This window comes from Chiloscyllium punctatum, chromosome 44, assembly GCF_047496795.1.
Source record: "Chiloscyllium punctatum isolate Juve2018m chromosome 44, sChiPun1.3, whole genome shotgun sequence".
Lineage (NCBI taxonomy): Eukaryota > Metazoa > Chordata > Chondrichthyes > Orectolobiformes > Hemiscylliidae > Chiloscyllium > Chiloscyllium punctatum.
Genome location: NC_092782.1, coordinates 50683891 through 50696940, shown reverse-complemented (window position 1 = coordinate 50696940; position 13050 = coordinate 50683891). Strand labels below are relative to the sequence as shown.

At 44.3% G+C, this 13050-nt stretch overlaps 1 protein-coding gene across 8 annotated transcripts in view; it reads right to left on the bottom strand.

The window, feature by feature from the left end:
- The window catches only part of plxna4 (plexin A4), a 632909-nt gene that overhangs the window by 123159 nt on the left and 496700 nt on the right, over positions 1–13050 (bottom strand). For all 8 annotated transcript variants that reach the window (XM_072562914.1, XM_072562916.1, XM_072562917.1 and 5 more), the window contains exons 14-17: positions 11539–11656; positions 8980–9116; positions 7106–7270; positions 4295–4388 (exon numbers count right to left, since the gene is read on the bottom strand). In XM_072562914.1, the coding sequence (XP_072419015.1) occupies positions 4295–4388; positions 7106–7270; positions 8980–9116; positions 11539–11656 (514 nt within the window). The remainder of the gene's footprint in view (positions 1–4294; positions 4389–7105; positions 7271–8979; positions 9117–11538; positions 11657–13050) is intronic.

Genomic DNA, 13050 nt, shown 5'->3' with positions numbered 1-13050 from the left:
GCGCAGACAGTGTGGGCGCAGACAGTGAGGGCACGGACAGTGAGGGCACAGACAGTGAGGGCACGGACAGTTTGAACCAAGTGTGGGCCCCGACAGTGTGGGCCGAGACGTTGTGGGCACAGACAGTAAGGATCCAGAGAGGGTGGGCCAAGACAGGGTGGGCCCAGACAGTGAGGGCCCAGACAGTGAGGGCCCAGATATTGAGGGCGAAACGTTGATTCTCCTGTTCCTTTGATGCTGCCTGACCTGCTGCGCTTTTTCAGCAACACGTTTTTAAGCTCTGATCTCCAGCATCTGCAGTCCTTACTTTCTCTCAGGCAATGTGGGCCCAGACAGTGAGGGCCCTGACAGTGTGAATGCAGACAGTGAGGGCCCACACAGTAAGGGCCTAGACAGTGAGGGCACAGACAGTGAGGGCCTAGACAGTGAGGTCCTAGACAGTGAGGGCACAGACAGTTTGGGCCCAGACAGTGTGGGCCCAGACAGTGTGGGCCCAGACAGAGTGGACCCAGAGAGAGTGGGCCCAGAGAGAGTGGGCCCAGAGAGAGTGGGCCTAGACAGCGTGGGCCCAGACAGTGTGGGCCCAGACAGCATAGGCAAAACGTCGATTCTCCTGTTCCTTTGATGCTGCCTGACCTGCTGCGCTTTTCCAGCAACACATTTTTAAGCTCTGATCTCCAGCATCTGCAGTCCTTACTTTCTCCCAGGCAGTGTGGGCCCAGACAGTGTGAACCCAGGCAGTGGGGACCAAGGCAGTGTGGGCCCAGACAGTGTGGGCCCAGACAGTGAGGGTGCAGACAGTCAGGGTGCAGACAGTGAGGGCGCAGACAGTGAGGGCACAGACAGTGAGGGCACAGACAGTGGGGGCGCAGACAGTGGGGGCGCAGACAGTGGGGGTGCAGACAGTGGGGGCGCAGACAGTGTGACCCCAGACAATGTGAGCCCAGACAGTGTGAACACAGTGTGGGCCCAGACAGTGAGGGCCCTGACAATGAGGGCCCAGACAGTGTGGGCCCAGAGAGTGTGGGCCCAGAGAGTGTGGGCCCAGAGAGTGTGGGCCCAGACAGTGAGGATCCAGACAGTGAGGGCCCAGACAGTGTGGGCCCAGACAGTGTGGGCCCAGACAGTGTGGGCCCAGAGAGTGTGGGCCCAGAGAGAGTGGGCCCAGAGAGAGTGGGCCCAGAGAGAGCGGGCCCAGACAGTGAGGGTCCAGACAGTGTGGGGCCACAAAGGGTGGGCCCAGACAGGGTGGGCCCAGACAGGGTGGACCCAGACAGGGTGGGCCCAGACTTCCTTTTTAAAATTTGTTCATGGGATGTTTGGCCAGGTCAGCATTTGCGGCCCATCCTTAATTACCCAGAGGGCAGCTAAGCGTCAACCATCTCTCATGTAGGCCAGACCAAGTACATGTGGCAAGTTTCTTTGCTAAAGGATATTAGTAAACCAGATGGGCTTTTCCCAACAAAATGCTCACCATTCGGTGCTCAATTCCAGACCTGCCATGGGATTTGAACCCAAGTCCCCAGAACATTACCTGGATCGCTGGAGTAATCTTCTGGCAGTAATAACACTAGGCCAATATTGTCGATTTGGCCAATATTGTCGATTTGGCCAATGACAGAATTACAGCTCAGCACATTTGATGTTCACCATAAACACCTTCTTTCCAACACAAACGCATGCAATGGCACTTGGCATTTGGAACTCTTTCCATCCCATGTAACCAAAAGGACACATCGTGAGGGATCACTGACCACTCTGTCTTGGTTTCCACCAGGCAGTGAGAGTTAAAATTCCCCAACTTAGTTTTTGTTTTTTTATGTCAGCCTAACATTGTTTGATAAACTCACCACCTAATCACCATATTCTTCATCTTCTACAAAACCTCAATCAAATCTGCTCATAATTTCCACAGCTCAAATGAAAAGTCCCAGTGAAAAGTTCTTCGAGTTGGTGGATACGAAACCGAAGATTATACATTTGGGCTTTAATTTGAAACTCAATATTCCCTGTTAGCTGAGATAATCCAAGGAGGACACTGCATTGTCAACATGGTCATATTAACAACAATTTGCATTTACATAGAGTCTTTGACACAGAGTAAAATGTTCCAAAGCCGTTCACAAGGGTCTCATCAAAAATACATTTGACAACAAACTCACATGAGGAAATACTAGAATGAGAACCAAATGTTTTGTTTGAAGGTGCAAGCTTTAAGGAGCATCTTAAAAGAGGAAAGATTAGAGAGGGAATTCCAGAGTTTAGGGTTTAGGCAGTTGAAAGTTGGTGGTAAAATGGATTAAATGAGGAAGAGGCCAGAATGCGAGGACCTCAGAAGCTGATTGGCAGCCCTTGTAAAAGATGACCAGAATGAGGAAATGAAAAAAGGTCCTCACTAGTAACAGAGTCAAAAATCATCTGGCTTAGCCTGAGGCTTTTTTTTGGTCTGTATGGGCCACCGGTGTTGCAACTTAATATGCGAGCTACTGGGAATGCAGGTGTTGGGTAAAAATACTTCAATTGGTAGCCACATGCCTGAGGGATGTATCTTCACATTTGATAACCAATAATATTGACACGATAATCCTGCCACCGAGAGAATCATTCAGTGATTCAAGGCCTGCTTCAGACTCTGACAGATGCTGGTCCCAGGAAGGAAGATTTGGCCAATAAATTATTTCCGGGATTAAGTTGATGCATTGCTGTAAAAAGCAGATTCCCTTGTGTAATGATGCCTCTCACAAAGCAGGGCTGGATGAGAGTGACTAATAATTTTCAGACAGATGCTTGATGAAGAGGAATAAATAAAGAAAGTGGGAGGAATTGGGAGAGCGGGATTAGATTACTTTCATATAAAGGAACACTGGTTAGAATTGATGAGCTGGAATTTTGTGCGACCACTTGATTAACTCAGAACTCATTGCAAAATAGCTTAAAAATATGGCATCTTCTACATTTATCTCAGTGTATCCACTTTTAATTTTCCCCTTTTGGAACTTTCAGCCATGGATTGTTTGCTCCCTCGTGAAACATTTTTACGAAACACAGCCTGAATACAGACAGCAGAACTGGCTCGAACTGCTTACTTATTTGTCAAAAAGAGTAAACAACCAGATTTAGCAGTTAAGAATCAAGATTTGAATTTATAATGTAGCTTTCACAACCTTGCAATGTTCCAAAGTGCTTTGCAGTTAATGGTGTAAAGTAGGAAATTGATATTAATCAATTTGCACACAGCAAGTTCCCACAAACACTAGAATCATAGAATCCCTACAGTGTGGAAGCAGGCCATTCAGCCCATCAAATCCACACTGACCCTCCAAACAGCATTCCACCCAGACCTATCCTCTCGCATCCTAGTCTTGTAACCTTGCATTTCCCATGGCTACTCCATCTAGCCTGCAGATTCCTGAACACTATGGGCAATTTAGCATGGCCAATTCATCTAACCTGCACATCTTTGGACGGTGGGAGGAAACCCCTACAGACATGGGGAGAATGAACAAATTCCACACAGAGAAACAGTTGCTCGAGGATGGAACCAAACCCAGGAACCTTGTGCTGTGAGGCAGCAGTGCCAACTACTGTGCTGCCCCACTAAATTGATCATGGCCAGGTTATATTTTATTTAAAAACATGATGCTGGTTGAGAGACAAACATTAGAAAGGATGCTTAGGAAACCTGTCCAGCTGGTCTTCAAAGCAATTCCAAAAGATCTTTTATGTTCAAAGTCTTTTCCCTGGGGTCAGGGAGTCCAGAACTAGGAGGCATAAGTTTAGGGTGAGAGGGGAAAAATATAAAAGAGACCTAAGGGGCAACTTTTTCACGCAGCGGGTGGTACATGTATGGAATGAGCTGCCAGAGGATGTGGTGGAGGCTGGTACAATTGTAACATTTAAGAGGCATTTGGATGGGTACATGAATAGGAAGGGTTTGGAGGGATATGGGCCGGGTGCTGGTCGGCATGGACGGGTTGGACCGAAGGGTCTGTTTCCATGCTGTACGTCTCTATGACTCTATTGTTATGTTGTTCTCAGGTTTAGCCATCAAGTTTGGAATAATCCGTAAACATGTATATTGTGTTACTGAATCTTGGGTTTAAAGCATAAACATATATTATGTACAACTATGGTCACAGTCCACCAACCCTTACGGAACATCAGCTGAAACCTTGTACAGTCCTGACAGTAACGACCACAACACAGGTGAGTATCCTGTACACTGAGGTGAGTTTGGCATCTCTCTTTGATAACTAAGTAGCAAGTAACCATCTGAGATGAGGTGAATACATACATTGATTGTTTCCACACCATTGTGGTTAGCTCGAATCTTAGGATGCTGGATGATGTCCAGGTTTGTTCCCCATACCATCACAGGTGTACTCCCACTGAGAAAGGGAAGGAGGAAAAAAACCTTACATTTGCCATTAACAGACAAACAAATCTTCACTACATTCATTCTCAAAACATACACATCACCAGTAAGGCCAGCATTTAGTGCCCATTCCTGTACACCCTTGAGAATACTATGGTGGTAAGTAACGTTTTGCGTGGCTACAGTGCATGCACTGATGGCTGTTCTTCAATGCTGCTGAGTTTGATCCAGTGATGACGAGCGAACATTAAAATCAGGAGATTGTGTGACGTGGAGGGGTAACTGGAAGTAGCGGTGTTTCAATGAACGTTCTATCCCTGTCCTTCTAGATAGCGGCGGGTATGGATTTGTGAAAATGCCATTAAGGAAGCAATAGCAGACACTGAGATTACAGTCACGTTGGGCTTGTCATCCATGTGACCTCTGAGATTGATAAGGTGGTAAAGAAGGCATATTGCATCAGTCAGGACACTGAGTATAAAAGTTTGCAAGTCATGTTCATAGAATCTCTACAATGCAGAGAGAAGCCTTTCAGCCCAGTGTTCTGCGCCAACAAGCATCCCACCCAGATCCACCCCATTCCCGTAACTCCACATTTCTCCTAGCTAATCCATCTAACCTACACTAACCGGAGCATCCAGTGAAAACCCATGAGAACATTGGGAGAACATGCAAACTCTACACATTGAACCCAGGTACTGTGAGGCCGCAGTGCTAACTGTTGCAGCTGTATAACACATTACGTAGGCCATATTTGGGGTATTGTGTGTAGTTCTGGTTGCCACACTTTATGGTGAGGATTTGGAGAGGTTGCAAAAGAGGTTCACCAGAATGTTGCCTGGATTGGAGTGTATTAGCTATACGGAAGGCTGATACATAACCAGATGGAAGTACATGAGATTATGTGAGCCATACATAGTGTGGATATTCAGAGTCTTTTTCCCAGTGTGGAACTGTCAAATACTAGGGGCCACAGGTTTAAAGGTGAGAGGGGAAAGGTTTAAAGGAAATGAATGAGGCAAGTCTTTTTTTATATACAGAGGTTGGTCGGTGCCTGGAACTCATTGCCAAGGGAGGTGGTAGAAGCAGATGCAATAGCAACATTTAAAAGGCATATAGACAGATACAGGGAACAGAGGGATATGGACTGTATACAGGCAGATGGAATTAGTTTAGAATGGCATCATGATTGGCACCGACATGGTGGGCCAAAGGGCCTATTCTTGCCTTGTACTGTTTTACGATCTATGTAACACAGAAAACAGAACACACTTCCACTCCATCCTCAGTACAGGATGATTTCAAACCTTTATAAACCAACCCAGCCTCTATTACCAGACTCCATTTTCCTATCATGATCAGAGTCTAGTGACGAAGGAAGATCATTAGACGTAATAATTTCGGGAAGCAACAGATGGCTCTCTTAACATGACATCAAGTTACATGGAGGTCAGCCATCAATATTGGGGAACTTTCTTTTGACAGTTGTGACTTAAGGTGTCAAGTTGCAAAAGCTTACTGAAGCCACTGTGGATGTCATCCAGTCACTGGGACATCCTGGATTGTTACATTTCAGTGGTACAAGCAAAGCCCTTGACATTGTGAGGCAGCCTGTCACGGTCAGAGAGAGGGGAATTACACAGAGGAACAGTTGAAAGCTTGGTACAAGAAGCCCTGATGAAGCAGTTGTCAAGACCCAGTGAGATTCACTGGCATTTGAACATAATTAGGAATGAAACTTCAGTTTGAGAAGATAAAGGACAGATAGCGTGCAGTTAATTTACAAAAATTATTGCAAAGGTATCAGGAGCCAAAAATCTGAAGTATCTTGACAGAGAGGGATGGGAAGAAAGAGTAAACAGATGAGGTTGAGAAACAGGAAGGAAATTAAAAATTGATGACACAGTTATAAAGAGATAAATATCTTTTGGTTGTGTCTTTAGTTTGGGACTGTTTAGTCTCTCAGAAGCATGCTGATGAATTTATAATCTTTTTACGCAAATTCTTTATTTACAGATCTTTCGATCCATTCCTTTCATATAAGCTTCTGCGACCGACTCATATGACTCAGACATCATCATTATGTTTGCTTCTGATGTCAATCACATTACTCAGCAGATGTTGGAATGGACAGGGAGAGAATGAGAGAGGCAGAAAGACATGGGAAGGGAGAGAGAGATGGGAAAAGGTAGGGAAAGAAGCAGGCAGAGAGAAGGGGAGGGAAAGAGAGGAGGAGGGAGGGGGGATGGGACAAAAAGAGGCAAAGACAAGGGGAGGGAAGGAGGAAGAGAGAAAGAGGTGGGGGTGAGGGATGGATGGGGAGAGGGAGGCAGGGATGGGGAGAGGGAGAGAGGGATGCGGAGAGAGGGAGGGAAGGATGGGGAGAGAGGGAGGGAAGGATGGGGAGAGAGGGAGGGAAGGATGGGGAGAGGGGGGGATGGGGAAAAAAGGCTAGGGAGGGTGACAGTGTTTGATAGGGAGGAAGGGGCAAGAGAGAAGTGGAGTGAGAAGGAAAAGGAAAGAAACAAAGGGGTAAAAGAGAAGCTGACTGAGAATGATTACTTAACATCCTTGCCCATCTATTAGTCTTTCATACTGACAAAGAATTATACCCATTAACCAGTCAGTTCTCTTTACAGATGATGGTAACTATATTTTCCGTTTCTATTTCAGACTCTCCATTTTTTCAGTGATTCTGTCAGTGGATACACACTGGTGGGCTTCATTTACCTGACTATACTCCACTCTGGTTCAACCTTCACGATGGTGGGATCGTCCACATACTCAAATAATAGTTCCTTCTCAATTCTCGCCTTGTCTACCCCGACCACCACGGTGAAGTTCCCTTTGCGTGGTGCAGAGGTGGAGTTACAAATAATTCCTCCAGTGAACCTCCTGTTAGGCAGAGATATAGGAACACTGTCAAACAACAGCAACAATCTGCATTGACATTGAACCTTTAATGCAGTAAAATGACTCAAAGCACTATGCAGGAGTATTATCAACTAAAACAAAATCAAACACCATCAAGCCTCATGTAGGCATAGACTTGATGGGCCAAAGGACTTGTAACTATGGCTCATAAGGAGATATGAGGACAAATGTCTTAAAATATGGGGTTTAAGGAGAGCGAGGTAGAGAAGCTGAGATGTTTTGGGAGGAAATGCAAGAAAAGTAGTCTTTGGCAGCTGTAGTTATGGCAACCAATGATGAAATGATTAAAATCAGGGAGGTTAGGAGGCCAAAATTGGAGGAACACAGAAATGTGGGAAGGTTGTAAGATTGAAGGAAAGTACAGCTGTAGCAAGGGGTGAGGCTGTTGAAGAATTTGTAAACAATGGTGAGGTTGTTAAAATTGAGATTAAAACTACAGTGAAAGCTCCACTTACAGCACTTAATAACAGCTTACCCCATCATCTGAGGAAGAGACATTCTTTCCTACAATTCTCCACCTCAAGATCAATTAGTCACAAATGATTAAAGAATAGATTGGAAAGTCTGTCACAAAAAGGGGCCATATATTCCTTCAAAGTATAATTTATTGTACAATAATGAGCATACATGTATATATCTCACACTTTCACACACACTCACACTCATACATTCACATTTATACTTGCTCTGCATTTAGGTTTGCTCGCTGAGCTGGAGGGTTATTTCCAGATATTTTGTCACCCTACTAGGTAGCATCTTCAGTGAGCCTCTGGGTGAAGCACTGCTGCTGATTCCTGGTTTCTATTTATATGTTTGGGTTTCTTTGGGTTGGTGATGTCATTTCCTGTTCTTTTTCTTAGGGGGTGGTTGATGGGGTCTAACTCGATGTGTTTATTGATAGAGTTCCGGTTGGAATGGATTGCTTCTAGGGATTCTCATGCATGTCTCTGTTTGGCTTGTCCTAGGATGGATGTATTGTCCCATTGAAGTGGTGTCTTTCCTTATCTGTATGTAAGGATATTAGTGAGAGAGGGTCATGTCGTTTTGTGGCTAGTTGATGTTCATGTATCCTGGTGGCTAGTTTTCTGCCTGCTTATCCAATGTAGTGTTTGTTACAGTCCAACCGGAACTCTATCACCAAACACATCCAGTTAGACCCCATCTACCACACCCTGAGAAAAAGAACAGGAAATGGCATCACCACAGGAAATGACATCACTAACCAAAGAAACCCAAACATATAAATAGAAAGCAGGAATCAGCAGCAGTGCTTCGCCCAGAGGCCCACTGACGATGTTACAAAACATCTGTTAGGGTGACGAAACATCTGGAAATGAACCTTCCAGCTCAGCGAGCAAACCTACATCCAGAACCTCAACCTGAGCTACAAATCTTCTCAAAACTCACTAACACTTGTTCTGTTTTGCACACACACACACACACACACACACACACACACTCCCACACCCATATCCCCTAAATACACACCCACACCCATACCCCCCCGCACCAACACACACACACACACATTTCAGCAAAAGGTAACATTCTCCACAATTTTGAACCAAATTTAATTATGTTTGCCTACTATCAAACAAATTGCACTCAAATTTAATGCTTCAACAATTTTAGGACTGGCTAATTTTTGTTTCTTCACCAATAGTCCATACCTGTTGAATACACAAGGCTGTTCTTCAAACATCACTGAGACATCGCTTCCAGCATCCAGGTTTCTGCCCAGAATAGTAACCATTGTTCCCCCAGACACTGGGCCTTTGCTCGGTGCCAGGTTGGTTAGAGTTGGGAGCTGAAATAAATTCAACTCAATATTATACAGGCGAAAGATGCAATCAACATATTTATGCAGTAGGTACTCACATACTGAGATACAGTAAAACAAATAGCTGCTTCAAAGACTGAATGTAATGGACTGGGTGAGCATGAGAGAACGGAACAGGTAAAATGAGAATCGGCTTCAATCACATTAACCTGGGTCACTCCATGTTCATTCTTATTCTTATCGATAGATACTTTACAGGTTGTATTCCAGTATTATATTTCCAATTGGATTTATTTTCATAATAGTTTTAACCATTAGGTTGTTCCACTTTTCAAACAAGGAATATTTGCCTTTGATATTCATCAGCAAAGGCCAAATGAACCATATTGGTGAAATCTGGGCCAGGATCTAATGCAGCCCATCACGGCAGGAAAAATGGGGGCTGTACTAACTTAAAGAATGGGAGACATCACATATCAGTCTCCCAATGACAGGGAAACCTTCCACAGTTAAGGTTGGAGATGGGAATTGGCTCTTTGGGTGGCGGGGATGCAGAGTGCCTGGCTCATAATGGGTTCTCGGTTAGGATCATTATTAAGTCTCTGGTACTAATTATCACTGAACCAACCAGAAATTAGTGACCATTCAGGGACTGTAAGCAAGTGGCACAACCTTCTAACTGATTGGTTAAACTCATGTCATTTGCATTAAGTTCAAGCCCTGGTTTCCAAGGCACAACTTCATGAACCCTCATTGGGGTGGGGGGGGTCACATATGCATCACTGGTTGGTTAGCTGAGTTGGTTGGACGAGTGGTTTTGCGATATAAAGTGACACAATAACACAGGTTCACTTCCCACACAGGCTGAGATTATTCCAAAGGTCCTACCTTTTCAGACTCTCCCCTTATCTGAGGCATGGTGACCCTCAGGTTAAACCACCACCAGTCATCTCTCTTTAATGAGAGAACAGCTCTATGGTCCTCTAGGACTATAGAAAGTTGACTGGATTTGAATTCTTATCACTGTTCCATTAGAACGGATAAATTGGAGGATCAGATTTTTAAGCTTATCAGTCACTTCGGTAATGACTGAGTTGTGACTTAATGGAAGTTCACAAGATCAGTTCTGTCATATGCAGTTTTGTTTTTAACACATTCTTCATGGGAAAACTCCTTTATGTTTGATTTTCACACATTCATTCAATGCTGTAGAGTAACATCATGTTGGACCTTGGTCATCACAATAGCTTATTGGTAGAGAGTTGGCTAATGGATTCCATTCAGTTTCCTGCAGAGTGAGGGTCAACTGTCCCCATTTGTCTCCAGTATCTTAATCAAAGGCCTGGAAATTGAGGTTCCACCCGCTTTCACCTCCTCAGGATATACAGGGTTCGGCAAGACCAGCAAAGCAGTAGAACAGAGGCAAAGCCTGAAAGTAATAAAGCTAAACGCAAAACTGTGTTGGCAAAACCTCAGGGATCTCGAGGCCTCCTCACCAAGCCCAGTAGAAGAGATAAAGACCAGAAAGACTGACGCTGATGATCCTTCTTCCATAACCTCAGCATACCCAAAATCCCTTCACAGTGCATGAAGCATGCGCACTTTGGTTACTGATGTAGGAAACATGCCAGTCAAGTTGCCCACAAACAGCCCATAAATATGATATAATGAGAAACTGTTTTTAGTGAAGGTAATTGAAGGGCAAATATTGAGCAAACAGTGCGGAAGAACTCACCAGCTCTTCCTTGAAATAATATCATGGAATTTTATACAATGAGAAAGTGGCACAGTGGTTCAGTGGTTAGGCACTGATGCCTCACATCGCCAATGATGTAGATGTGACTCCAGCCTTGGGGGAATATTTGTCTGGAGTTTGCATGTTCTCCCCTTGTCGGCATGGGTTTCCTCTGGATGCTCCAGTTTCCTCCCACAGTTCAAACATGTGCAGGTTCGGTGGATTGGCCATGCTAAATTGCCCTGTCGTGTTCTGGGATATGCAAGCTAGATGGATTAACTATGGTAAATATGGGGATAGAGGGATAGGGCGGGACACTCTTCAGATGGTCGGTGCAGACTCGATGGGATGAATGGCCTCTATATGCACCATAGGGGTGCTATGATTCCAAGGCAGATGGGAACTTGGCTGAACGTCTTATCTAAGAGCCGAGTACTGGCAATGCACCATCACCTCAGTAATGCACTGGTGTGCCAGCCTCGATTCCCCTGAAGTGGCACTGAAGCCAAACCTTCTGATGCAAAGGTGAGAGTGTCACCATTAAGCCACAGCTAACACCTGACAGTTAGAAGGAGGCATATCGACTCATCAACTTCCTCTTAGTATAATTTCATTTCAACTCAAAGGGGACAATCTGTAGACAGGGAGGCCCAGCGTGTTACAATGTGCGTCACATGGAAGCAACCCTCCTCCTCCAGATCTCAGCTCACTCACCACAAAGCTGTAGAGCTGTGTCGACTTTGCCATGAACTCCTGCTTACACTCTTCCACACAGACCTCCACAAAGCCAGTGTGCTGATTATGTCGGGCCACCCCCATCTCACACATGATCCTTTTGAGAAAACAGAGGCTGAATTAACACTGTTCAGTCTATGACTTGCACATCACAGTACCCCAATCACACAGAACAACACTCAAGGTCCAAATGAGTGACAAGGAGAAGAACATAAATAAGCTGAGAGTTTGGATACAATTCTTTGCAAATAAAGGCTGGGAAATACTAATTTCATGTATCACTGACCTGAAACATTAGCTGCCTTTCTCTCTGCACAGATGCTGTCTATCCTATCAGGACTTGCAGCTCTCTTTTTTATTTCAGATTTTCAGTATCAACAGTAATTTGCTTTTGAGATGATTAATTTCCTCTTTTTTAATGTATCTACAGAAATATCAGCTTTTAAACACTTTTTTTAAAAATTCTAAATAGATGATTTAGAATGGAGCATTACCAGGACAAAACTTCAAGCAACTTGCAAAGAAAATGCTTCATTCCTCTCTCACCTTGTTTTATATTTTTGGTTCTTTCAATCATTAAGGTAGATCAGAGTTTGATCTGTGTTTCAAAACCCATTCTGTTTGATTTATTGTCTCATTATTTTTAATTTGCTGGGTCTCAGTTCTGCACTGGCTGATCTCATCTGTGTAATTGTGCATTCATCCTGTTCACAAAATGCCAGGGTTTTTGGAGTTATCACAATACTCCAGTTTCCATTCACTTGCTTGATGACGGGATAGCGTGTGTTCCTCTTATAAGGGCAAGGGATAAGGAGGATGGGAAATCTGGGGATTTTCACACATGCCCCCAGTGGCAGTCCAAGTTAGAGGCAGAACAGAAGATCTGCCTCGTTTGGAGAAATGCAGTTGTGCTGTTAGTGTGCTGACTGGTTTACCATAAATCTTGTGACCTCGACCTCTGCTATAAGGCCCTCTCCATACAGTTTGTGGCTGTAAACGTACATCACTTGGAAGTGCTGTCAGAGGAAGGTGGGTGAAAATGGGGGGATTTTCAGAGCTGTAAGAGAGGCAGCTACTGAAAGGAAGAGCAGGAAGTGAAAAAAAACAACTTTGAATTACAGAGCAAGTCAAAATCAATGAATTCCTCCACTCTCTTCAGTTATGGAAATGAAAAAGGTTTCAGAAAGAATTGATCTTTTTTCTCTTCTCCACAGCAAAACTATGAAATGGCTATCAAGTTAATTTTAATTAAGAGTAACAAACCTGCTATCATTGCAGACATTAGAGACACAAGCTCTCTCACAACCTAGAGCTTATTGAGGAGCAGCAAAGTCAGACTGTAGAGATTTCAAAAGCTTTGAAGACTCACTTTGAATCCTATAATAATGTTACATATCATCAGTAGGTGCTCAATGTCAGAAATTAGGGAAGAGGTAGATAATGGATCAGTACATGACCATACTGATGCCTGTACCTGATCATAGAGATATG